The following is a 27,764-nucleotide window of genomic DNA, read 5'->3' as shown; positions in this document are numbered from 1 at the left end:
GGTGTAGATCTATGAGTATTACCTATACTGTGCTATTGGTACTGGCTTATGATAATCACTTACAGTGCCGTCTATTTACAGGACTGTGATGAGTACAGACACTGCCCAAATGGTGCAGATCTTTTATTAGTACATAAACTGCAAACTTGTATAGATTCCTCATTAGGAGCAATACTATCATACCTGTACTGGTCTATAATTAGCACCTGCAATGCCATGTTGGAGCAGACTTTTTATTGGCACTTACAAAAGCCTACTGGTACTCATTTGTGCCTCACTGCCCTCTTTATACAATTCTGTGATTCAATCCGACAGTGTGCTGCAGGTACAGGAGTGCAAATAATACACGAATTCTGGGACTGTTAATCATGCTAGCAAGAGAGGCTCTGAACATAGATTATGCCGTGCAATACCTGAGCCGATACCAGTCTGCTATAAGTTTGTAAAACATTTAGAACTCAACTTCTGAAGTTATCACATTTCATTATTTATTGCAACATGCAAATCGAAATTGACAATAGATCATTCGTTGTAAATAATGCAATCGGGCAACACAGGAGACATGTAATAAACAAACGCCTCTCCTTTTAACAACATTGAGAAATTCACTCATTTTAATAATTAGAAGGAGCTATTAATTGATTGTGTTTCACTGCTTCCTTGTTCCTTTTTGTCTCGTTACTTGAAACGCCAGATAATACACACACACACACATATTCAGCTGTTGCAATGCAAAATTTTCATCTTTGACCTCTACATTCCATGCATACCACCAATAAATCCCAGTACATCGATGACACATACATATGCCAGAACAGTAACAATAGAAACCGAACAAACATGAACTGAACAGCTCTAATCATTTTAATACCATAAACCCAATTGACCTAATTACCATCCTAAACTCTTCCCGTTCCCTAAGCACAAGTGACCATGCTGACATAGACCACACCATTACAGGTATGGCTGTATGACTCTTCCACAGTCTACTATTATGCTTTCCTGTGATGAGATCTTTACTTTTAGGCCTGATAACACAATTTAAAACACATGCTGTGCTGATCCCACAGACTGCCCAGAAAGAACATTTGAGGTACTTGGATAATTGTGACACGTGGTTCTCACAGATTGTAGCTCTTTCGATTATTCTGAGTTGGTAACCGAAACAATGGCCAAAGCAAGAAAAGCAAGCTCAGACTTTACTGAGCACTGCAACTTATTCATTGTACGTCAGAAATTTGCTAATGAAGGGGAGCAATCTTAATACCAGTGTCAAAGTGAAGCTGGTAAATTGACGGGATTGAAGGCTGATAAATCCCCAGGGCCTGATAATCTACATCCTAGGGTACTTAAGGGAGTGGCCCTAGAAATAGTAGATTCATTGCTGACCATCTTCCAAAATTCGCTGGAATCTGGAACTGTACCCATGGATTGGAGGGTAGCTAATGTTACCCCACTATTCAAAAAGGGTGGTAGAGAGAAAGCGGGGAATTACAGACCGGTAAGCCTGACATCGGTAGTGGGGAAAATGCTAGAGTCCATTATAAAGGATGTAATAGCTGAGCACTTGGAAAACAGTGACAGGATCGGACAAAATCAACATGGATTTACAAAAGTTAAATCGTGCTTGACTAATCTACTGGAATTTTTTGAGGATGTAACTCGGAAAACAGGTAAGGGAGAACCAGTAGATGTGATGTATTTGGACTTTCAAAAGGCTTTCGATAAGGTCCCGCATAAGAGATTAGCTTGTAAAGTTAAGGCACATGGTATTGGGGGCAAGGTATTGACTTGGATAGAGAACTGGTTGGCGGACAGAAAGCAGAGAGTAGGAAATAATGGGTCTTTTTCCGAGTGGCAGGCAGTGACTAGTGGGGTACCGCAGGGAGTGGTCCTTGGACCCCAGCTATTCACAATATACATTAATGATCTATATAAGGGAACTAGATGTAATATCTCCAAGTTTGCAGACGACACAAAGCTGGGTGGGCGTGTGTGCTGCGAGGAGGATACCGAGAAACTCCAGGACGATTTGGACAGGTTGGGTGATTGGGCAGAAGCGTGGCAGATGCAATCTAATGTGGATGAATGCGAGGTTATCAACGTTTGTGTCAAAAACAGAAAGGCAGACTATTATCTGAATGGCAATAGATTGGGAGAAGGGCAAGTGCAACGAGACATGGGTGTCCTTGTGCACCAGTCGCTGAAGTTAAGCATGCAGGTGCAGCAGGCGGTGAAGAAGGCAAATGGTATGTTGGCCTTCATAGCAAAAGGGTTTGAGTACAGGAGCAAGGATGTCCTGCTGCAGTTGTACAGGGTCTTGGTGAGACCACACCTTGAGTACTGTGTGCAGATTTCGTCACCTTATCTGAGGAAGGATGTTCTTGCCATGGAAGGAGTTCAGCGAGGATTCACAAGGCTGATCCCTGGGATGGCAGGAATGAGGTATGAGGAGAGATTGGGTCGACTGGGCTCATACTCGCAAGAGTTTAGAAAATGAGAGGGGATCTCATCGAAACTTATAAAATTCTGACAGGTCTGGACAAACTAGATGCAGGTAGAATGTTCCCGATGGTCGGAGAGTCCAGAACCAGGGGTCATAGTCTAAGGATAAGGGGTAAGCCATTTAGGACAGAGATGAGGAAGAATTTCTTCACCCAGAGAGTGGTGAACCTCTGGAATTCTCTACCACAGAAGGCGGTTGAGGCCAAGTCTTTAAATATATTCAAGGAGTTAGATATATTTCTTAGAGCTAAAGGTATCAAGGGATATGGGGAGAAGGCAGGTACGGGCTTCTGAGTTTGGATGATCAGCCATGATCTCATCAAATGGTGGGGCAGGCTCGATGGGCCGAATGGCGTACTCCTGCTCCTATCTTCTATGTAACATGCATTAATTACAGACACACCTCCGAAAATAAACTGCCAGTCACCAATAATAACTCTGCCCTGATTATAATCACATAAATAGACTTCCTCGAAATTGTGTAGATTGACAATGCTGCCACTCTACCTGGTATATGAAATTTGTCATTCACCAATAAAGGCACTGCTATACACACAAATAATACCCACGAGCAACATGGCCTTGAAGTCACCAGGGGTTTACATTTACAGTACAGCTGCTTCTCAGCAGAATATTACATCGTTTCAGTGTTTGCAAATCCCTAGTTGTTCTTTTCCATTAGCCTATATTATAAATGAGCAAAGCAGTAGGAGGAGGCCATTTAAACCCTCGAGCCTGTTCCATCAGTCAATGAGATCATGGCTGATCTGCGATCTAACTCCATATCGCTGTCATTATCACTCAGAATCTCACATCCCCACAGTATACTTCCTACACCCTGCCTATGCTACAAAATACATGAGCCCCTCAGAATGAAAATTTCTGCCCATATATTCTGGGCATAAAACAATGTCTCCATTCATTCTGTTATCAATCCCCCAGTGGACGCTCGCTGATCAGAATATCTAGCGCAAAATAGATTGGAGCGCTTCCACAACTATGTAAATCAGCGCAGCAACTATCTGGCTGTTAGCAACAGCCTCGTCATTAGGTCCAAATATAAATGTTAATGCTTCTCTTTCTAACAGTCTGTTGACGAGAAGTGTCAGCAACTCCTATATTGTAGATGTGATATGGAATTTTAAGTATGCTGACAGGTTCCTGTATGTTGAATATTCAGCCAACAGTCTACTATCAATGAATAATACCTCATTGGAGTCAGTCTGTTTGACAATCAGTTACGTTAAATAAACACAAATCTTCAGTTAATCATCACAAGTATCCCGCTTTATCAATGTCATGAACAGAGTCTTGATTCGGTATTTGAGGATTACAAATGTGCTCTGAACCCAGTGTCAATTGACTGTCAGTGACACCCTCTAAAGATTGAGATTCTCTGCAAATAGTAGCTTTTTCTAGCTTGTCAATTTTTTTCGAATTGATAAGAACTTTGTGCCAGACTACGAACAATCCCCAAAGGTGCTCAGCCCCACATTAGCTTATGCATCTTAAAAAGTGACCTTCAGTCTTTCCGCTACCCTTACCACAGGCGCCAACCATTCTTCCATCAATCACTGCATCTCCTACTAGTTTGCATAAAGTTTCAAGATTGTCCATTTCTGCTGTCTCTCTATTAACTCCTCCACTTATTCTGACTTCAACCCTGCTCCTTGCTAGTTCTCAAATTAGAAAGTCTTCGTCTCAGTCTTAGCAGATTATTAATGATGCTCTTTCCCATCCTATATGTAAGTTATTCAATTTAACACTTAGTTAGGTAGATAAAACTACAACCATATCACTGATCAGACTGGCTGTGAATCATTAATTCCGCACCTCTCCTAAACATTACTAGATATGCAGTTAATTAGCAACACGCTCAACAGTAATGTTTCCTATATTTGTCTAGTTTAATTATTTTGTATTAAAAGTTACATTTTAACTATTTATTATGAAACAATTACATTTTATCTATGTATATTTCACTCATTTAACTGCAAAGCATAATAACATTGGTGCACACTGTAAGCCACATTCTGTTAGCGAATAACCAGCTCTATTCACCATCAAATCACAAAATACCATCCTCCCAAGACTTTCCTCAAATCACTAGAAATTCCACCCGTCAAGAGCCAATGCTGCCTGCCTCAGTCTGTGGTGAAACTATTATACTGTGAATTAGGAACTCCGAAATGATTCAGTCTGTGTGTATCTTTTAAATATGCCCCTGGATCAATCTACTCACAAATCAATAGCGCTGCCTACACTTATGTTTGCATGCATCTTTCAGTATCACTGAATGATCTGATCCACCCTTGATTTCCTGTAAGTCAGGCACCATGTCTGGACTAACTGTGGCTGCATTCTCATCTACTATAGAAGATGCCTTTAACATCACTTTCGGTGACCAAAGACATTTGTGATTCAGGACTGTTCACCAAACAAATGTCTCACATGTGGCACTCTTCTTCAAACGCTCCAACAAGGCATCGCCACACTGTGATTTTTTTTAAGACGTTGTGCTTCTTCACCATTTCAACGATTGACGCTTACCACCCCGCAGTATGTTTTCAAGAATAACCAGCTCCACTCATTCATGTTTACCAAATCCACCCGTAGGATCCTTCTGCAAAATATGAACAGCAAAACCTGCGACATGATATTCCTACAGAAATAAAACCCTGTCAGCGAAAAGCATATGTTTAAACTGAATTGTTGGTGGGCAGGAACTCTGTGCCTAGAAGGTCTTGTACAAGGAACAATGGCCTAACCAGCCTTCAGACTGAAGTCCCTGAGGGCAGGTAGTTGATAAGTGCACAAGTTGATTGACGTTGAATCCATTCTTATTTTTGTTTGTTTCTAAGCTTTTGAATCCTGCTTCGCTCTTATTTCCGTGGAAGGTTTGCATAGATATTTGTGTCCCTGCAGTCCACTGCTTCCATTGAATCTCCTTCCGAACTAGCTTCAGTCTTTGCACGGCTTACTGTGGCGTATGTGATATAATAATCACTGGGACCATTCTTTTCAGCCTGGAATTAAAGAATATGGGGCAGAAATTGATCTCGGGCGATGGCGCGCAGCTAGCGAGAGAGAATCAGTGGTGACTTCAGTGGAAGGGAAGTCGGGAGAGATGGATAATGGATGTCCAATTCAATATCTCCCGATTTACAGTATGGTTAACATTACTGACAATTAACTGGCTGAGTTCACTCAATTCCATTTATGAGTCCTCTGTGAGTTTATTTTATAATTAAAAATCAAAACAAAATGGTTGGAAGGACAATGGCAATGAAGAAACCACCGACCAAATTTAAAGAAGAGATGATTTATTTTTTACCCATTCGCGGTATGCGGGCGTCACTATCAAGGCCTGCATTTGTTGGCCATCTCTAACTGCCCTTGAGATGTGGTGGTGAGCTGCCTTCTTGACCCGCTGCAGTCCGTAGGATTAAGATCGGTTTGTAGTGTTTTGGCGCAAATGAGAGGCTCGCAAGGCCATTTCTGTGGGCAGTTAAGAGTCAACCGCGTTGCTGTGGGTCTGGAGCAACATGTAGGCCAGACCACGTAAGGATGGCAAATATTCAGAAGCCACCGAAGGAACCATCGCCCCATCAGCATAGACGGGACACCAGTGGAAGTCATCAGTTGCTTCCGATTCCTGTGTCTGCAGATCTCTGATGACCTGGCCTGGAAGAATACTACTGAGGCTATGCTGAAGAAGGCACACCAGCGCCTTTTCCCTCTACGGTGCCTGAGGAAAGGCAGCATAAGCACACAGTGGCTTGTGAACTTTCACCGCGGCACCATAGAGAATGTCTTGACGAGTGGTGTCAATGTGTGGTATGGTAACACCAGTGCACAGAACAAGAAAGCCATCCAGAGAGTTGTGAATACGGCAGTAAAGATCATCGGGTGCGCACTTCCGTCCATCGAGGAGATCTTCCAGGCCAGGTGTCGGAACAAGGCCCGCTCCATCATCCAGGCCCCCAATCACCCTGGGCACAAACTGTTCTCCCTCCTGTGGTCCGGACGTTGGTACCGCAGCATCCGAACCAGGACCAGCAGGTTGAAGAACAGTTTCTATCCACAGGCAGTGCGCCTACTGAACTGCTAACCGCACTGCCCCACATATTATAGTTATATGTTTATGTAAATATATATATATTATAAACTCAAATTACCATATATTTATCATGTTACATTACTATTATTTCCAGTGGTAATTGAGGCTTTTTTGTACTATTCATCATATCCTGCAACTTGGACTGTTATTTCTATACTTTTTGCTTATTTGCCTATTGTTTTTATTTATACTTGTTTTTATTTTTTTGCTTTTATATTATATGCTTGTATTGTGGGAGAGAGTGGGGAGTAAGCATTCCATTGTACTAGTTACATATGGCAATAAAATGATCTTGAATCTTGAATCCTTGCTTAAGGACATTAGTGAACTGGATGGGTTTTTACGGCAACCCTACAGTTTCAGGGTTACCATGAAACTAACCCTTTATTCCAGATGTATATAATTAATTGAACTTAATTTCCCCAGCTGCCATGGTGGGATTTTCAATCTTGCCTCCGGATCATTAAATAGAGACATTGTGATTGACTTGTCCAGTAACATAAGGGCTATGCCAGGGTACCCATGATTGCAACAATCCTTAGGGGGAATTAAACTACAATGTTCTTTCTCATTCTGTAAGCAACTGCGAGCTGAATCTTTAATATACTCGGCGGGAATTACGTTAATTATTCAGTGGCTAATTTATTGGGGAGGAGACAATATGTTAAGTTTAGGGGCGAACTTTGCAGAGAGAATGATGTAGATTTTACAATTTGCGCCCTGGCTTAAAACTTGTGTGGATTGGAGCTGTGGATTTGAATTTTATGAATTAAAATTGGTCGGTTTCTATTATGAGTGGATCCACAACGCCCTTTTTATGCCCCAGCAGCAAGCTGAATATGTACAACAATTATAGAGAATGAAAGACATCCGGGTAAAATTGCTCTTGGGATGAAGGACCATAACAGTGGACAGCAAATGTGTGGCTCGCTTCACATCCCACCCAAATAGTTTTTCTATAAGGGAGTGTGTTTCTATTGGGCCATTCCTATAACTGACAGCCGACGATTTCCTTTGCGGCGGAAAGTTAGAAATCTAGCTGCATTTGCTATGGTATTTATCAGCAGCACTTTTCCCCTCTAAAGATAAGTTACCTGTTTCTCTCCTGAGGCACCAACAGCGTGATCTATAAATAAAGCAGATCAATTATAAAGGTAACAATCTGGGCAAATTGATGAACAGAATTAGATTAATCCAGCCTAATCAGGGGACATTTTAATCTAACTCACCCTGGCGGCCACCTGACGGGATCAGGACAAATTCTGGGTTCACACCCAGTGAACTTTACTCTCCATTCTAGTAGGAGAGTGAAATTAGGCACGATTGACAACCGGGCTGTGACCAGACCCCGTGCATTTCTCTCCAGGCTAAGTTATTTTAAAATGACCCAATTATGTGTTAATACCCTGTGCGGGATAATTCGCAGTCCATGTGCCTCATTCCAAATATATCAAGCAGCAGGTATATCCCAAAATTATCTGCTGCGTCATAACATTATCTGATTTTTAAAATCTCTGTTAGCTCCACCTTCAGCTCATCTATTCCACTCCAGTATAACGCCTCAGCCTTTCGAACAATTGTTCTTATACATAAGGGCCCATTGCCTCTACCTTAAGAATTAATCTTTCTGTAGGTGAAATGGTATTTCCACCCTCACACTCCATCAACCCTCAATCTCCACCACCCCCCCCCCACCCCACCACACACACACACACACATATACCTCTGTGATTCGCCTTGGCTCATTTGTCTACATTAAAGGCGCTATATAAATTCAAGTTTTTGCTTTTTGAAACTCCTTTTCACACATTCGGGTGAAGTGTCACTTCTACTGCACGGCAGAAAACGGGCGGGAGCAGGTCCGATGCTCATTTTACACTCCGCCTGATTTTATTCACCATTTTCCCCTAAATTCCCAAGTGTTCCTCCGGTCACCCTCCATAACTTCACAGCGATTTTTTTTTTGGAACGAATGCAGTGTTTATTTTAACACACGTGTCCCTGAAGTGACTGACAATAAGTTAAGCAAACACATTTCAAAACTAAAAGCTGCATTCAGATTTTAGAACGCTTATCATCTCCCTTAGCAGCAGGTGCTAAAAGTTGACGTAATTTACCTCTGCCTCGTGACTTTCTGATTGTGACCTCCGTATAGATTAATTCGGCAGCAGTTTTGGTATCATCTAAATAGAAACAAAAAATGCAAACACTACAATATGGGGGCTTCATTAAGATAGATTAATTAATATATGATAGTGTGATAGCTAGAGCGCTAGCTAAACAGATTGCGAGACAGGGAGATAGACAGACAGACAGATTGATATACTGGATGACAGCTTGATCTAAATTAATCAATAGCGATAATGAACTGAGACAACAGTATTAGTATCCATAATATAAATATAGTGCATATGATAAGATCATGGCATCACCAACAGTTTAATAAAGATGATATATAACTATCATTTGCATAGCTTTGATTCAAATGTCCAAAAATGAACAATGTTTGCCAAATGTACACGGTATTTGTATTCAACTATATCGATCGACTTATATTAAACGTTTATTATCGTTGTTCTAGTTTATTGCAACATTAGTATTTCGGCCAATTACGATGTTCTGCTCAGTGGCTATCTAAGAACCAGAACAGGAGAGTTTGTGTACAGCTGCTAAGGATACTATGCCCAAAAATGCCCAATAGTGCTTTTGACATTTACAAATATTGGTATGGTGTTTTATAAGAACATAATAACATAATAACATAAGAAATAGGAGCAGGAGCAGGCCACTCGGCCCCTCGAGCCTGCTTCACCATTCAATAAAATCATGGCTGATCTGATCCTAACCTCAAATCTACTTCCACTCTCCATCCCATCTGAACCCAAGTGATCTCCCGGGAGAGGCATAAAACCAGATAAAAAACCCAATGGCCAATTTGGGAGAAAAAATCTGGGAAATTCCTCTCCGACCCATCTCGGCGGTCGAACTCGTCCAGGAGATCACTCTGTCCCTGTATTTCCTGCAGTATTTATCTTCTATAAAAGGTGGTCTCCACCCCAGCCAGTAAGAGGCCCAATTTACTCTTCAAGGACTCCTACCTGGCAGCCTGTTCCCGAGGTCTCCACTAATCCCTGTGAATAGAACCATCTCCTGAAATCTAACACAGAATTAGAACACAAGAAGTAGGAGCTGGACCAGGCTACACGGCCCTTGGGCCTGCTGCGCCTCCCACTGGGCCAGGCCCGATCCGAACCTAGACTCATGTCCAATTTCCTGCCAGCTCCCCGTAACCCTTAACTCCCTTTACTACTAGGAAACTGTCTATTTCTGTTTTAAATTTATTTAATGATGTAGCTTCCACAGCTTTCTGTGGCAGCAAATTCCACAGACCTACTACCCTCTGAGTGAAGAAGATTCTCCTCATCTCAGTTTTGAAAGAGCAGCCCCTTATTCTAAGATTATGCCCCCTTGCTCTAGTTTCACCCATCATTGGGAACATCCTCCCCGCATCCACCCGAACAAGCCCCTTCACAATCTTATATGTTTCAATAAGATCGCCTCTCATTCTTCTGAACTCCAATGAGTAGAGTCCCAATCTACTCAACCTCTCCTCATATGACCACCCCCTCATCCCCGGGATTAACCGAGTGAACCTTCTTTGTACTGCCTCGATGCAAGTATGTCTTTGCTTAAGTATGGACACCAAAACTGTATGCAGTATTCCAGGTGCGGTCTCACCAATAACTTGTATAACTGCAGCAATACCTCCCTGTTTTTATATTCTATCCCCCTAGCAATAAAAGCCAACATTCCATTGGTCTTCTTGATCACCTGCTGCACCTGCATACTAACTTTTTGAGTTTCGTGCACCAGGACCGCCAGATCCCTTTGTACTGCAGTACTTTCCAGTTTCTGCCATTAAGATAATAAGTTGCTATATGATATTTCCTGCCAAACTGCATAACATCACACTTTCCAGTATTGTATTCCATCTGCCAAATTTCAGCCCACTTACTTAGCCTGTCTATGTCACTTTGCAGGTTTTAATGTCCTCCTCACTCACTACTTTCCCTCCCATCTTTGTATCATCTGCAAACTTTGATATGTTACACTCGGTCCCCTTCTCCAAATCGTTAATATAGATTGTAAAGTGTTGGGAACCCAGCACTGACCCCTGCGGAACACCACTAGCTACTGATTGCCAGTCTGAGAATAAACCATTTATCCCAACTCTCTGCCTTCTGTTAGAAAAGCATTCCTCCACCAATGCCAGAATATTACCCCCAAACCCGTGATTTTTTATCTTGAGCAATATTCTATTGTGTGGCACCTTGTCGAATGCGTTTTTGAAGTCTGAATACACTACATCCACTGGTTCCCCTTTGCCACACTGTATGTTACATCCTCAAAGAACTCAAGCAAATTTGTCAAACATGACACCCCTTCATAAAACCATGCTGACTTTGTCCTATTAAATTATTTTTATCCATATGTCCCGTTACTGTCTCCTTAATAATGGACTCCAAAATTTTAGCAACCACAGATGAAAGGCTAACTGGTCTGTAATTTCCAGCCTTCTGCCTACGACCCTTTTGAAATAAGGTTGTTACATTAGCAGTTTTCCATTCAGCCGGGACCTTTGCTGAATCCAGGGAGTTTTGGAAAACTTTACCAATGCATCCACAACCCCTACCGCCACTTCCCTCAAGACCCTAGGATGCAAGCTATCAGGTCCAGGGGATTTATCCGCCTTGAGTCCCATTATTTTACCGAGTACCAATTCCTTAGTGATTTTAATCGTATTTAGCTCCTCCCCGCCTAGAGCCCCTTGCTTGTCCAGAGTTGCGATATTCTTAGTGTCCTCTACCATAAAGACTGAAACAACATATTTATTCAGCGTTTTTGCCATCTCCATGTTTACCACCATTAATGTCCCGGTCTCATCCTCTAAGGGACCAACATTTATGTTAGCCACCCTTTTTCTTTTTATAAAACTATAGAAAATCTTGCTATCTGTTTATATATTTTTTGCTAGTTTACTTTCATAATCTATCTTCCCTTTCTTACTCAATCTTTCAGTTATTTTTTGCTGTGTTTTGAAGACTTCCCAATCTTCTATCCTCCTACTGGATTTGGCTATCTTATATGCCCTTGTTTTTAGTCGGATACTAACCTTAATTACTTTACTTAGCCATGGATGGCTGTCATTTCCTTTACACCCTTGTTTCCTCAGTGGAATATATATTTTTTGAAAGTTGTAAAATAACTCCTTAAATGTACACCACTGCTCATGTACCATCTTACTCTTTAATCTATTTTCCCAATCCACTCTAATCAATTCCGCTCTCATACCTTCATAGTCTCCTTTATTCAAGCTCAGTACGCTTGTTTGAGATCCAACCTTCTCACCCTCTAATTGAATATGGAATTCAACCATGTTATGGTCACTCATTACAAGGGGACCCTTTACAAGACATTTTTAATTATTCCTGACTCATTACACTGGACCAAATCTAAGGTTGCTTGCCCCCTGGTCGGTTCAGTTACATACTGCTCAAGAAACCCATCCCTAATACATTCAATGAACTCTTCCTCAGGACTGCCCTGCCCAATTTAATTGTCCAGTTAATATGATAGTTAAAATCCCCCATAATTATAGCTGTTCACTTATTACAAGCCCCAACTATTTCCTGATTAATATTCCGTCCAACAGAGTTGCAACTGTTAGGAGGCCTATAGACTATGCCCACTAGTGTTTTTCTCCCCTTATTATTTCTTATCTCCACCCAAACTGTTTCACTATCCTGATCCATTGACCTAATATCATTTCTATAATGCACCAATCTTTCAGACCCTTCCCAGATAACTTCTCAGTGTCAAGACAATCGCTACCCTCACAGTAGTTATCAAGCCCTATGAGGTAAACAAATGTGGGTCAGGTACTGTTTTGGATAGAGAATGAGAGGGGAACTCATGGAAACTTATAAAATTCTATCAGGACTAGACAGACTAAATGCAGGAAGCATGTTCTCGATGGCGGGGTAGTCCAGAACCAGGGGTCACAGTCTGAGGATAAGAGGTAAGCCATTTAGGAGAGCGATGAGGAGGAATGTCTTCACCCGGAGAGTGGTGTATCTGTGGCAGGGCAGGGGAGGCCAATTCATTAAATATATTCAAGAATGAGTTGGATATATTTCTTAAGGCTAAAGGGATCAAGGGGTATGGGGAGTGAGCAGGGACAGGGTACTGAATCGAATGATCAGCCATGATCTCATTAAATTATGGAGCAGGCTCGAGGGGCAGAATGTTCTACTCCTGCTCCTATCTTCCATGTTTCTATGTTTCTAAACCCCTCCAGCCAAGTAACAAAATGAATTTTTACCTTCCATGGGCTTTGTGCCTTGGAGTACACTGTAGGTTACCTGATCCGTACTTGAAGCTGCAGAGAGTAAAAATGTGTGCTCAATTACATAATTAATCAAGGAAGCATTTAGATACCAGACCCATCCTACAATTCAGGATTGGAAATTAAATGCAGTGTTTGCTGGTTTTCAAATCAAGTAACTAATTAACCTGATCAACGTAATCTGATCCACAGTCCTGTGAACAAAGTCAGGAAGTGGCTTGGCCCCAATCCATGGGGCTGGGCTGAGTTGCTTGCATGTAAACGGGGTGACAGTGAGCAGCACAGTTAAATTCATTGTCCCCAGGGTCAGGCACCCGAATATGGGCGAGAGGTTCAACAACTACATTCTTAGCTTGGAAAGTTTGTTGGTGATGGTGGGGAGGAGACAGGTCCGCATCTCATTTTAGTACTCAAGATATTGCTCATAATGTCTGATTATCAGGCTTCTCGATTAACACTTTTTGACAAGCACCCAGATGGCCACCTATCAAGGCCGCCCGATTGAGAATCACCACCTTCAGAAAAACAATGAGAAATAAATGAAAAGAGAATTCACAATTAAAAGAGGATACACATTTTGTCTTGGTAAGTGAGCATTTAGGATCACCTTCAAAGAACTCAGACAGGTCAGTCTGCTGGGCCAAGAGGCACATCCTTTACAGTGCCCACGAGGTTATCTTTCCATGAACATGTTTCTATGGGAGCGTGCCAACCATCCCAATCTATTTTTCTTTGTAAGCTCGACCCAAGCAATGCTTAATGTCCAGCAAATTAGATGTAACTTTAACACTAGAGTATGCTGAATGGATGCAGATAAAGAAATCGAATGTCTACTGACAATTTCCCCATGTTCCTTAGAGTCATCGAGATATACAGCATAGAAAGAGGCCATTAGGCCCATTGTGGCTGCGCCAAACATCAAGCCCTGTCTATTCTAATCACATTTTCCAGCACTTGGTCCGTAGCCTTGTAGGCTATGGCATTTTAATTGCTCATCTAAATGCTTCTTGATTGTTGAGGGTTCCTGCCTCTACCACCCTTTCAGGCAGTGAGTTCCAGATTCCAACCACTCTGGGTGAAAACGTTTTTCCTCAAATCCCCTCTAAACCTCCTGCCCCTTACCTTGAAACTATGCCCCCTGGTTATTGATCCCCCTACTAAGGGGAACAGTTCCTTTCTATCTACCCTATCTATGACTCTCATAATTTTGTCCACCTCAATCAGGTCCCCCCTCATCCTTTTCTGCTCTAAGGCAAACAACCCCAGCCTGTCCAGTCTCCATTCATAGATGAAGCGCTCCAGCCCAGGTATCATCCTGGTGAATCTCCTCAGCAACCTTTCCAATGCAATCACATCTTTCCTATAGTGTGGTGACAAGAGCTGCACAAATTATTCCAGCTGTGGCCTAACTAACGTTTTGTACAGCTCCATCATATCCTCCCTGCTCTTATATTCTATGCCTCGGCTAATGAAGGCAAGTATCCCATGTTCCTTTTTAAAAAGCGTATCTACCTGTCCTGCTGCCTTCAGGGATCTATGTACATGCACACAAAGGTCCCTCGATCCTCTGTCCTTCCTAGGGTCCTACCATTTATTGTGTATACCCTTGCCTTGTTAGTCCCCCCAAAATGAAGCACCTCACACTTTTCAGGGTTAAATTCCTTTTGCCACTGTTCTGCCCATCTAAACAACCATCCATATCGTCCTTTAGCCTGAGTCTTCCCTCCTCGCTATTTACCACTCCACCAATTTTCGTGTCATTTGCTAACTTACTGATCATACCTCCTACATTCATATCTAAATCATTAATGTACACTACAACAGCAAAGGACCCAGCACCGATCCCTGCAGCACACCACTGGACACAGGCTTCCACTCACAAAAACAACCTTCGACCATCACCCTCTGCCTCCTGCTGCTAAGCCAATTTTGGATCCAATGTGCCAAATTTCAATGGATCTCATGGGCTCTTACCTTCTTGACATCCGTCACAACTTCGGTGAAATATCGTCACACGCCATGCCGTTTCTCTGGCATTTTCACTGAATTTCTGCTGAAGTTACGGTGGGTTGTCGAGCGAACGGCCAGGATCATTTCATCACAAATAATCTACTATATATTATCACATGTATCAGTTCACGCTTACCCGTATTTCGGGCTGGGCCCACAACTGCATACTCCAAATTCCTTGCAGATGTTTCTTCACTCGGGGAATCAGGTCCATTTCCAGTTGCCTCCCTTTGCACAAGAATGTTCTCACATATGAATGTATCAACAATTCAAATCTGACTTTCAACAAACTGTTGCAAAATCATAGAATCACAGAAACTTGCAGCAGTAAGTTTACAGAACATACAACACTTTGGAGGAGCAATGCTGCTAAGTCCGACACCCCCATCTTTTGTCTGTAACCCTGAAAGTTCCCCATCCTCAAATAACTGTCAAAGTTCCTTTATAATTTATTGATGGGATTATCTTCTACCACCTTTCAGTTAGAGCGTTCCAGAACCCGACAACTTTCAAAGGGGAAAAATCTCCTAATCTTCCCACTAGATGTTTTTTCCAATGCTTTTAAATCTATGACCTCTGCTTATTGACTCAAACGCCAGTGGAGATAGATTTTTTTCTCCATCTACGCTATCAAAACCTCTCATCACCTTGAAAACCATTATTAGATTACCTCTTGGCCTTCACTGTTTCAGGGGAAGGGGGCCTTTGGCATAGCAGTAGCATCCCCGCCGCTGGGCCAGAAGGTGTATGGTTTCAAATCCCCACTCCACACAGTCCCGGCAAGTGGAGTCGGAGCTCTGGCTCTAAATTCTGCGTTGACATCCAGCAGGATACTTGTGGGTTTGCATGGCACCCCCCTCGTATGGGTTGTGGGAGCCCGTAAATCCCTCCCACCATAGGACTAACCGCCCTAATGTCTGGTACGAAGATGGTTACGGTCACGGAAGGAGTGTTAAACGCAGCCTGAAATCCTTCCACCACTTCATACAGTTCCCCAAAGGGAACAGTGTGAAGACACATACGATGACTGTTTCAGGGAGAACAGTCCAAATTTTCCAACATCACATCATAGTTAAATTCCCTCATCCCTGGTAACATCCTTGTAAATTTTTCCGTACACTTTCTGAGCATTTTGCATCTATCTTGAATTGTGGTGCCCAGAATTATCCATAATACTCCAGCTGAGGCCTAACCAATGGTTTATTACGTTCGAGCATTATCTCTGATATTATATTCTAATCCTCCATTTACAAACCCAAGCAACCCATGTACTTTTTCAGCCCATTGTCAACTTGCCCTGCCACCTTGAAGGATAAGTGTATATGGAAAATCTGCTCCTCTATACATCAAAATCGTGCCTTTTATTCTATATTGCCTATACATATTAATATTCTATAAGTGCATCACTTCACACTTATCCGCATTTACCTCCATCTGCCATGCTTCTGCTCAATTAACCATAATGTCTTTGTCACCCTGCAGACTAAAACAGTGCTCATCACTATCTACTGCCTGGCCAATTTACATAACATCTGCAAACTTTTCAATGTTGATCCCTACACACTTATCTAGGTTGTTAATGCTCATTTCAAATTGTAATGTACCACAAATTGACAGTTGGGGACACCACTGATAACCACGTTCCAGTTTCTAAAACATCCCTCCAACACCACCCTCTGCTTCCTGTCACTGAACCAATTCCTGATCCATACCGCCACCTTCTCCTTAATTCCATGGGCTTCCAGCTTATAAATAAGTCTGCCAATCTCAGCCCCTCAACTCTCAAATTGTGATCCATGGATGTGGCAGCTCTAGGCTCGATTACTGCAATGCCTTCCTGACTGTGCTCCAAACCCCGCCATCCACAAACTCCAACTAATCCTAACGCCCCTCTCCCAATCTAATTCCTACTCACCATGGTGTCCATCTAGCTAGCCAAATGCCTTCCGAAATTCCACATATAACATCTACTAAACTGCCTTGACCAAGTTTCTCTGTTACCTCATCAAATAATTTAATCAAGTTAGTGTGACACTATTTGCCATTAACCAATCCATGCTTTTTTGACTAAACTGTAACATTCCTAATAAAAGTTTATTTTCTCCCTAATAATGGATTCCAATAACTTCACCACATTCGATGTTAGGCTGACTGGATCCTTCATGAAGGAAAAACGGAAATAAAAGTTTATTTTAGCTCTTGAAAACTGTAACAAGCTCAAGTGGACCTAGATCAGATACTACCAGGTGAAATTCGAATTGGGTGGGGAGGCAAAACTAGCGTAATAGCACCTGACACCATGATACGCCCGATACTTAGTTCTCTTTGGGGTGTATAGTTGGTGCCATCCCCGCACAAGAGGAATTTCACACCTTCCGTATATTTATAGATATAGTTACGACTGACTAATATAAATATTTTGCAGACTTACCCCTGCGCCTGTGAAACACTTGCGGAATTGCCTGGATGAAACAGGAAGAGACATACTTCAGCAAGCTGTGCATTCAATATTGCACTCTTACTGCCTAGAGATGGTTTGGATTTCCTTAAGTTATCTCCAAGCAGCAAACATTTTCATTGATTATTAATTATAAACTGTTACAACCGTGCATTTATATCAATCATTTAATAAAACAGAGTCCAAATGCACAATGAACGTACAGAAACCTTTAAGATATTACCAGCCATTTCAAATCCGCCTTCAGATTTCACATTGTCTTACTAACCATGTGACATTTGTTGTTCTCTACCTCGCCCAGGTGCAGACCTTTTCAGGATGGAATAAGGAGGAAAATATCCTCAAACCAGCAAGCTGAGTTCATGATCCGAACTCATTCTTGTAAAGAACTCTTCCCTCTCCTGCCCACACTGTGCGTCTCCCTCTCAAATCATTCAGCTACATTTCGAATGCTGCATCTGAATATGGAGTGGATTGAATCCGGTTACGACCTGTATAGCCAATCAACTGTAAGACATTACTCACCTTGTTTCTTCTTCTGAAGTTTGAAGAAAACCATTGCAATCAGGGCAGCAGTCAGAAGAAGTGGAACAACATTTGCTGTGATCGCGGTTGTGTGACTTTGTGCTGTAATCAAACAGACATATTCGAAGAATCACATATTATCGTTGCAAGCATTACAAATTCAACCTTGCACGCATTACAAATTCAACCTTGCACAATATGCAGGATTAAAATTACTTTTAAAATCTGAACAAAATGGATTTCCTTTCTACCAATCTGCGCCCCTCAACCTTCAAATTCTGATGCATGGATGTGCCAGCTCTAGGCTCGATTGCTACATTGCCTTCCTGTCTGGGCTCCTAACCCCGCCATCCACAAACTCCAACTAATCCAAACGTCCCTGTCGCAAGCTATTTCCTACTCGCCATTGAGTCCATCTAGCTCACTGTCCTCGGGCATAGATTCAAGGTAAGGGGCAGGAGGTTTAGAGGGGATTTGAGGGGAAACTTTTTTACCCAGAGGGTGGTTGGAATCTGGAACTCACTGCCTGAAAGGGTGGTAGAGGCAGGAACCCTCACAACATTCAAGAAGCATTTGGATGAGCACTTGAAATGCCATAGCATACAAGGCTACGGACCAAATGCTGGAAAATGTGATTAGATTAGATAGGGCTTGATTGCCGGTGCGGACGCGATGGGCCGAAAGACCTCTTTCTGTGCTGTATAACTCTATGACTCTATGACTCTAACATAACAAATTTAAAAACCTGGTCCCCGTGTTCACTATATTTCTGAACAAATCTCCCCCAATTTTATCTCTAACTTTACAGTCTTCAGTCAATTGATTTGCGGCCGATTGGACATATGCACTTGATCTGTCACACCATTAGTGAAACCGCATTGGGTGTATGCTCCTGAAGCAGCTCATTAATCCCATTTCCATCTCTACTACATCCTGCTTCAAACATCTTCACAGGACCCATAAATGCAGCCAGGTTTTTTGTCAATACCCCCAAACTCTCTCTCTCGCTTTCTAACCATGATTTCAAGTTTTGAATCGCCCGTGGGAAAGTCTGCTCTTTTATTCCACAGCCTTTTTTCCCTTATTAAGTTAAAATTCTTAACCAGAAACAATACAGATAGGTTTTCACCTAAGGTACGATGCGTCCTTTATGAGGTAGCAATCACGCGAATTCAATCTACTGTTAACTTTGCTGAAAGAAAAGTAATTCATAAAATCAGATCCAGCACAAGGAATCTGCTACCTGACGCCGTCCACAAACTACAACTTAACCAGACGTCGCTGTCCCACACCAATTCCTTCTCCCCATTTTTTCCATCTAGCTTCCCGTCATCATGTTCACTATATTTCTTACAAACCTCCTTCAATTTTATCTCCATCCTTAGTGCCCTCAGTCAATTGATTTGTGGCCTATTGGGCGTATACGCTTCCTTTGTCAGGCAATTGGTGTAAGTGCTTTGGCTCTACTCTCCTAAAACATCTTTACTACAGCCTGCTTCAAACATCCTCACAAGAACCATATTTGCCGCCAGGTTTTTGCTCCCCTCCCAATATTCCCCTCTCTGTTGCTTTATGACCATGGCTCTGCTTTGTATCCTTATCGATTGCAACTTCAAAAGCGCCCTTGTGAAATTTTTCTAGTTTATTTCAGAACGATTTTCAACTCGTTAAGTTCAATTACCAAATCCGAAACTTTACTTATAAATTTTCACCTGAGGTGCGATGTGTCCTTTATGAGGTATAAAGCATGTGAGTTCAATATACTCTTTGCTTTGCTGAAAGAAAAGTAATTCATAAAATCAGATCAAGCAGAATGAATCTGTTACCTTGTACCGTGACATCGATGTAATTGCTGGTTGTGTTAAATATCCGTCCATAGGTCCCTCTGTTGGTCGCTACAAAGTGATAGCGCCCTCCATGGCCTGTCTGGAATGAATTGATAATGAGTTCACTCCCGTCCCTGCTTAAGTGATACGATTCGCTGTTGTTTTCTAACTGTTGGTTGTTCAGGTACCAGAGGAAAAGCGGTGCAGTGCCTGTCTTCACCAAGCACTGGAGAACGAGACGGTCCCCTGCTGAAATCTCAGATTTGTTGGTATTGGAAGTGAGAGAAGCACCAGCTACAGGAACTAGAGTAAAGCGAATAAGATTGAAGAAGTAGAGTATTAATTCTGCAAGTTACAATTCAAAACTGAAACCTAGATTAAATCAGCTAAATAAACTGGTGCAAGAATTGCTGATCAGCTGCAAATGCATTGGTGAAAATATTTAGTTCAGATTTGCCTTTGTGCTGTACCATCAGTGATATTAAATGTTAGTTCTAACTAAAGTTTCAGCACATAACTCCAAAGAGTAGGTTTTCATCCAAAATTTTAAGTCTTCAAAAGGATGCTCTATCAAGCGGGGAATATAACAGGTGGACGTTGATATGCCGCCATTTTCGCGCTACAAAACAAGATGATTTTTTTCCGGTAGGTTCGTTAGTGCACTAAAACATTCATGTGCAGATTTCCTCTGTCACCCCCTTCGATGTGGTGGTGACAATGAGCCAATCCTCAACCTTGGGCTGAGTTTCAATCGGAACAGCACGGGGGGGTATTTTGAATTTTGCAAGATTGTGTAAAATGCAGAATGTGGAATTAACTGCCAGTCATGCACCACAGCCGGGTTCCCTTCTCATTGAAGACAATGGAAGGAAACATATGGCGGGGGTTATAATGGGTGGACACTTCGACATGACCCATGCTTCACCTTCACCTATATTTACAATGACCCCCTTCAGAGCCATTCCTAACTTGGACGTGAAGCCTGAGTGCGCCACTGCTGCCAATCTTCTAATAATATAGGGGTGGAACCTATATTGTCCAATTGAACATGAAATATATTAGCAACAACTGTCGAGAAATGATGGTCTAAAATGTATAGCCCAGTAATCACTGTCTATGGCATTAAGCTTTGTAGCATTAACATATCTGTATAACTTCCCTCAATTTGTCACTTAAACAGAGCGATCGGCTTCTTTAAACCTATAAATAACTCTTGCAGTTTATAGATCAATACTTTAAGCGGTCGGATGACATTCCTTGGTTTTTTTGCAGTTCACTTGATTAATGTAAATGGCACAGGGCATTACTTCACACAGATGGATGTCGAAGGAGATGTTGCACCATCCAAGCTTACGTTAGATGCAGTATTTCCCGGGCTGAACTGTCTTTAAGTCGCTTGTTTAGTTCTGCCACAGGGGTACATATAATAGCTCACCTATCACTGTAACTGCGATGAATTTGCTAATTAGAGGAGGTTCTGTTGCCTCGTTTGATACCCTGCAACTGTAATATCCTTGGGTGCTTCTGTTGACTTTACCCATTTGGTAAGTAATTTTGTTTAGGTCGGACTCTTCTCGGAAGAGTTCTTCATTCGGGTCTTTGCAGAAAATGTATGTAATCGGGGTAGAACCGTTGAACACTGAGCAGGTTAACGACGCTGTGTCTCCTTCCATTAACTCTTTACCAGGGCTGATTGCCAGATCCGGTTTGGACACTGGGATTCCTGTAAATATAAACACTTCTTCAATACATTGCGTTGGTAGAATTTGTAGTGTGGCTTGCAACGTGAAATAGGGCTCTAAGCATAAGAAACAGACACGTCATTCCGGTTACCACATCAATATTGGGCGCCTGTCTCCCTCTCCTATTTTGGCAGGGGGTGGAATTAATACAGGAAAGCCTGATCCTGGAACTACAATGATTACTATTGCAATCCACTTGTGGCCAGCCTTCTATCTCTGGCCTGTTCCTGATTCCTAGTAAACCTGCTAGTCAAAGGCAGTAACTCTGCGCTATTCCAGTCGCACAAACACTTCTCTACCTAAATGCAATGGTATCTAACTCCACCGCCCCTCCTGACAAATCATTCTATGTTCCAGCACTCGGCTACGTAAAGAACGTTCTTCTAAGCTCTTCAAAATGGAAGGCACACAATTATACACAGTAATGTGGCCTGACGAACGTGCTGTAGAAGCATACTATTATTTCATTTCTCTTGCATTTATTTAGCTAATTATATATTCAATGCGTGTGACCATATAGGTAAGGTGCGTACTTGACCCAGAAATCGCCTTGTGAGGATTTGGAGGGTATTTTGTGGTTGAAAGATGATAAACAGTTGCAGTAAGTTGTACTCACGCCTGACTGAAACAGAAACCTCATTACTCAGTTTCGTCACCTCACTGTTCAAAGTGGTTGCTTCACATCGGTAAATCCCCGAATCTTCGGGCCGAGATGTCTCCTTGATGTAATAGTTGTGGTCTGCCCCTGAATTGAGAGCTTGTCCATCTTTGTAAAATCTGTATCTCAAAGAAGAACTGGAGCGAAATATGTCAACCAAACAGGCGAGGATTATCTGTTGGCCGTCATATAATTGAGCTTCAGACTCAGCCCTCAGTATAGGCTTGGAGAAGACCTCTATAAAATAGAACAAAATATGGATTTGAAAAGTTCCACGTCTGTCACTGACTTAACAATTTAGTTTTTTGTGCAGCACATGTTAATGATCAAAACAATGACTGGAAGGCATATCTTGCGGGTCCAGTGAGTTTAGCCCACCACACTCCAATGTGCCTCTCATCCAGAATTTGAACTCTGTTCTCCGACCAGACGATCCTTTACGATTTAGCCTTAAAAATAGTGAAGTTTCCATCATCATTGTTGCAGCACCTGCAAATTTTGGGACACTCATGTTAAACGGTCAGCTACTGACAATACAATTCTTCTGCAATCCCCTGCCGACACAGGATCGAGAACTCCCAGCTTTTTTTCCAGATTGCATGCACTTTTGAAAATGGAAAGGTAGAGATGTGATTGGCACGATTTCTCAGAATGAAGGGGAACGTGAAGCAACAGAGCCTCAGACTTTAGTAGCCGAAGAAGTTTTGCCTCCCCCTCTACTGAAATTGGACGGGGCGCCCCGAAATTTAACTTTGAGCAGGGTGCAAAACAGGTGATAGCTGATTGGTGACCCTTAATATACAGAGGCCAATTTCAATTCCATTGTCTGCCGATCCAATTTTACCCCCTCAAAGTTAAATATTACCCCCAAGTTTTAATCTATATATGAGTTCCGGGACTAGTAAGTGGTAAAGAATTGTCTGAACAAACACCCTGCCGTTCCTGCCCAGGTTCTGTTTGGTGCTGATTCAGCCAGACAGAAACAGAGGAGGTAAATTTACCATGGGGCCATGGGGTAAAATGCGCGGTATCAAAACTTGCACCAATTGTACACCACGCACGATTAACCTGTCCATTGAAGTTGATGTGAGTCAAACTGGCGGGACATTTAATGGGAGGTAAATTCAATATCGCCCATTCCACAGTATCGCAGGGAGCTAATATTACCCAATGGGAGTGGGCACTGGTCCTCAAACGTTGCAGCTCTTACAAGTGCCCAATTCAGCAAATGTAACGATTGTATAAGAACTAGATGGCCCTATGATTAAAATTGATGTCATTCAAAATTGCTTTGTTGCATGATAATCTTGTTGGTAAGTCCTTTACTAAACTGGATTGCTCCCATATGTTAATTTAACTATGACACCCTGAAGAATTCTTTAAATCAAAGGTAATCAATAATTACAGCTGGCTGTAATTACCTTTAACCGCAATGTAAACCTCATCACTCTTCTTTTTCACACTGCGGTAGAAAGCGTTTGCTTCACACAGGTAAGTCCCCGAGTCCTTCAACATTGCTGCCAGAATGCTTTTATATTTGTAATATGAATTCAAGTTCAGAGCGTTGCCATTTTTGTAAATTGTGTATTGAAGCCCAATATTGTCCGGCATTGTTTCAATAAAACAGCTGAATTCTAAGTGCTGTCCCTCAAATATTTCAACTGCAGGCTCAGCCCTCAGTTTAGGTTTGGAGAAGAGTTCTGTGGAAACAGAATCTGGATTGACAGGTAACAGGTCCTATCACAGATTTAAACAAATAGCAGAGATGAATAATAACAGCAAGGCAATATCGAGAATGGCCACGAGGGGCGTCTATACTTAATGGTAACCAGTAGCTGTATTGTGGAACACTGGAGCAGGCAGCGTTACTTTATTGGTATCGCTGCTTTGTTTGCGGACAACTTAATCTGCTTAATTTATTCTGCTGATACAGGACATCCACGCTGGGCAAGACTTAGGGGAACATAAGAACATAAGAAATAAGTGCAAGAGTAGGCCATATGGTCCCTCGAGCCTGCTCCGCAATTCAAGATGATCATGGCTGATCATCGACGTCAACTCCACTTTCCCGCCCGATCTCCATATCCCCTAATTCCCCGAGATTCAAAAAACTATCTAGCTCAGCCTTGAATATATTCAAAGACTCAGCATGCACAGCGCTCTGGGGCATAGAATTCCAAAGAATCACTCCCCTCTGAGTGAAGAAATTTCTCCTCGTCTCTGTTTTCAATGACCTACTCCTTATCCTGAGACTATGCCACCTATTCTTTTGACATTCCAGCAAGGGGAAACAAACTCTTAGCATCTACCCCGTCAATTCCCTTCAGAATATTGTATATTTCAATGAGATCAACTCTCATTCTTCTAAACTCCAGAGATTCTGCACAATCTCTCATCATAGGACAGCCCTCCCATCCCAGGAATCAATATAGTGATGCTTTGTTGCACTGCCTCCAAGGCAGGTATATCCTTCCTTAGATAAGGAAAACAAAACTGTGCACATTAATCCAGGTGTGGTCCCACCAAGGGCCTGTACAATTGTAGCAAGACTTCCTTACTGTTATACTCCATCCTCATTGCAATAAAGGCTAACATGCCATTTGCCTTCCTTATTGCTTGCTGTACCTGTATGCTAGCTTTCTGTTTTTCTTGCACGAGGACACCCAAATCTCTCTGAACACCAACATTTGAAAGTTTTGCAGCATTTAAAATATATTCTGCTTTTCTATTCTTCCTACCAACGTGAATAGCCTCACATTTCCCTACATTATACGCCATCTGCCACCTTACTGCCCACTCACTTAGTCTATCTATATCCCTTTGCAGACTCGTTGTGTTCTCCTCACAGCTTACTGTCCCACCTAGTTTTGTACTTCAGCAAATTTGGATATATTACATTCGGTCCATTCATCTAGTTCATTAATATAAATTTTAAAGAACTGAGGCAAGAGCACTGATCATTGTGCCACCCCATTAGTTACAGTCTGCCAAATTGAAAAAGATCCATTTATTTCTACTCTCTGTTTATTGTGTGTTACCCAACCTTGATCCTTGTGAGCCCTAATCTTGTGTGATAACTTTTTATGTGAAACCTTATTGAATGCCTTTTGGAAATCCAAATGTGCTACTTTAACTCGTACCCCTTTATCTACACTGCTTCTTGCGTCCTAAAAAAAAGCTGTAATATATTTGTCAAACACGAGTTCTCTTGCATAAAACCATGTTGACTCTGTCTAATTATGTTATGATTTTCTAAGTGCCCTGCTACCACTTCCTTAACAATGGTTTCAAGCTCTTTCCCGACGACTGATATCAGGCTAGCTCGCCTGTAGTTCCCTGCTTTTCTCTCCCACCTTTCTTGAATAGCGGTGTTACCTTTGCGACCTTCCAATCCGCTGGGTCCATCCTAGAATCTAGCGAATTTTGGAAGATCAAAACCAATGCTTCCACTATCTCATCAGCCACCTCCAAGAGTCTAGGCCGCCAGGTCCAGGGGAACATTAGTTGCTCTAGTACTTTTTCTCTAATTATATTAATTATATTAATTCCTCGCCCTCATTAGAAACCTGGTTCTCCACCATTTCTGGTAGGCTTTTTGTTTATTTTACACTGAAGACAGATACAAAATATTTGTTTAATACTTCTGCCAATTCCTTATTCGCCATAATAATTCCTCCTGTCAGCCTCTAAGGGAACAACGTTAACTTTTGCTACTCTCTTCCTTTTTAAATACTTGTAGAAGCTATTACAATCTGCCTTCATATTTCTTGCTAGTTTTCTTTCAGATTCTATTTTTTTCCCTTTTTATCAATTTTTCGGTCAACCATTGCTGGCTTCTGAAACTCTCTCAATCCTCAGGCTTACTATTATTCTTTGCAACGTTATATCCTTAACTTCTTCTGTTAGGCACGGCTGGATCGCTTTTCTCATGGGGTTTTTGTTTCTCAATGGAATGTATTATTGCTGAGAATTACGAGATATTTCTTTTAATGCTAGCCACTGCTTATCTGCAGCTCTATTCTATTTTTATAATAACCTACCTTAGCCAACTCACCCCTCATACCTATATAACTGGCATTATTTAAGGTTAAGACTCTAGCTTCGGCCTTAGGCAAGTCACTCTCAAAATTAACGTGAAATTCTATCATTTTATAATCACTCTGCCCCAGAGGATCCTTTACTATGAAGTTGCTAATTAACCCTGTCTCATTACACAATACAAGATCTGAAATAGTCTATTCTCTTGTTGGTTCCATGACATATTGTTCTAGGAAACAGTCCCGAATGCATTCCATAAACTCGTCCTCCAGACTAGCTTTGCCAATATGATTTGTCCTGTCTATATGAAGATGAAATTCACCCAAAATTATTGCATTACCTTTGCTGCAATTCCTATTATTTCTGATTAATATTCTGTCCAACGGTATAGCTACTGTTAGGGGGCCTATATACTACTCCTCCCAGTGTTTTCTGCCCCTCGTTATTCCTTCTCTCCACCCATACTGATTTTACTTCCTGATCTTTCGAGCCGAGATCCTTTTTCGCTAACGTCCTTATGTCATCCTTTATTATCAGGGCTACGCACCCTCCTTTTCCATTCTGCCTGTCTTATTCGAAACGTCATGTACCCTAAAACAATTAGTTCCAAACTTAGCTACCTTGCAATCATTTCTCTGTAATTGCTGTAAGATTACACCGATTTATCTCTATTTGTGCCACTAGTTCGTCTATCTACTTACAAATGCTTCGTGCATTCAGATAAAGAACCTAACATTTAATCTTCTTACCATTATTCTCTGCTTTGTCCTTATTCTATGCTGCACTACTAACATTAAACTATTTGTCCCGTCCTGTCACATTCTGCTTATTTTTACCCAATTCGCGACACTGCTCTATTGCCTTGACCTTTCTCTTTAGATTTCTAAATTTACCCTCACCTGACCACTCCCCCCCCTCATTTTTTGTTTAATGCCCTATCCACAGCCCTAGATATTCGATTCGCCAGGATGCTGATCCCAGCCTGGCTTAAGTGGAGCCCCTCCCGAGGGAACAGCTCCCTCTTTCACCAGTACTGGTGCCATTGCCTCATGAATTGAAAAACGCTTTTTCCCAAACCACTCTTTGAGATTTGCATTAAACTCTCTGAAGGAATTTCAAGAAGGAATCCTTCAAGAGATGTTTCTTCTTTTAGCCATTCCCTGCTGTTTCTCACCATCGACTATGACCAGGGTGAACTTCACAAATGTTCACAGTTACTTCGCCCTGTCACCACCCAGCCCCCAGCTCAGCATTCACCATCTGAAATTAAAAAGACTCCAACTTCTCACAGCTAGGGTGATGGATCGGTGATGACATAACGCAATCGCTGAGTCAAAAAGGACATCCAACGGGATATTCTCCCAGATTGTATTAGGATGCTGTGACGAAATCCAGCTCAACAACGTAAAGATAATAGCAAAAGACAGGGGAGAGGAAAACACTGCTACATTCTATCACTCCAACATATAGAAACAT

The 27,764-nt window shown here is 41.9% G+C and overlaps 1 protein-coding gene across 1 annotated transcript in view; it reads right to left on the bottom strand.

The window, feature by feature from the left end:
- Positions 1 to 1,684: 1,684 nt before the first annotated feature.
- Positions 1,685 to 27,764, bottom strand: part of LOC147084992 (Fc receptor-like protein 3) — a 405,119-nt gene continuing 379,039 nt past the window's right edge. The window contains exons 6-15 of the mRNA XM_085979398.1: positions 23,672 to 23,950; positions 22,209 to 22,487; positions 21,286 to 21,573; positions 19,851 to 20,153; positions 18,025 to 18,126; positions 17,473 to 17,503; positions 15,178 to 15,269; positions 8,743 to 8,808; positions 7,720 to 7,751; positions 1,685 to 5,531 (exon numbers count right to left, since the gene is read on the bottom strand). Coding sequence (XP_085835524.1) covers positions 5,388 to 5,531; positions 7,720 to 7,751; positions 8,743 to 8,808; positions 15,178 to 15,269; positions 17,473 to 17,503; positions 18,025 to 18,126; positions 19,851 to 20,153; positions 21,286 to 21,573; positions 22,209 to 22,487; positions 23,672 to 23,950 — 1,616 coding nt within the window. The 3' untranslated portion in view covers positions 1,685 to 5,387. The remainder of the gene's footprint in view (positions 5,532 to 7,719; positions 7,752 to 8,742; positions 8,809 to 15,177; positions 15,270 to 17,472; positions 17,504 to 18,024; positions 18,127 to 19,850; positions 20,154 to 21,285; positions 21,574 to 22,208; positions 22,488 to 23,671; positions 23,951 to 27,764) is intronic.

This window comes from Somniosus microcephalus, unplaced genomic scaffold, assembly GCF_052327205.1.
Source record: "Somniosus microcephalus isolate GS21.2 unplaced genomic scaffold, FLI_Smic_1.0 unresolved_chr9, whole genome shotgun sequence".
Classification (NCBI taxonomy): Eukaryota; Metazoa; Chordata; class Chondrichthyes; order Squaliformes; family Somniosidae; genus Somniosus; species Somniosus microcephalus.
This window is presented reverse-complemented; position numbering and strand designations above follow the sequence as displayed.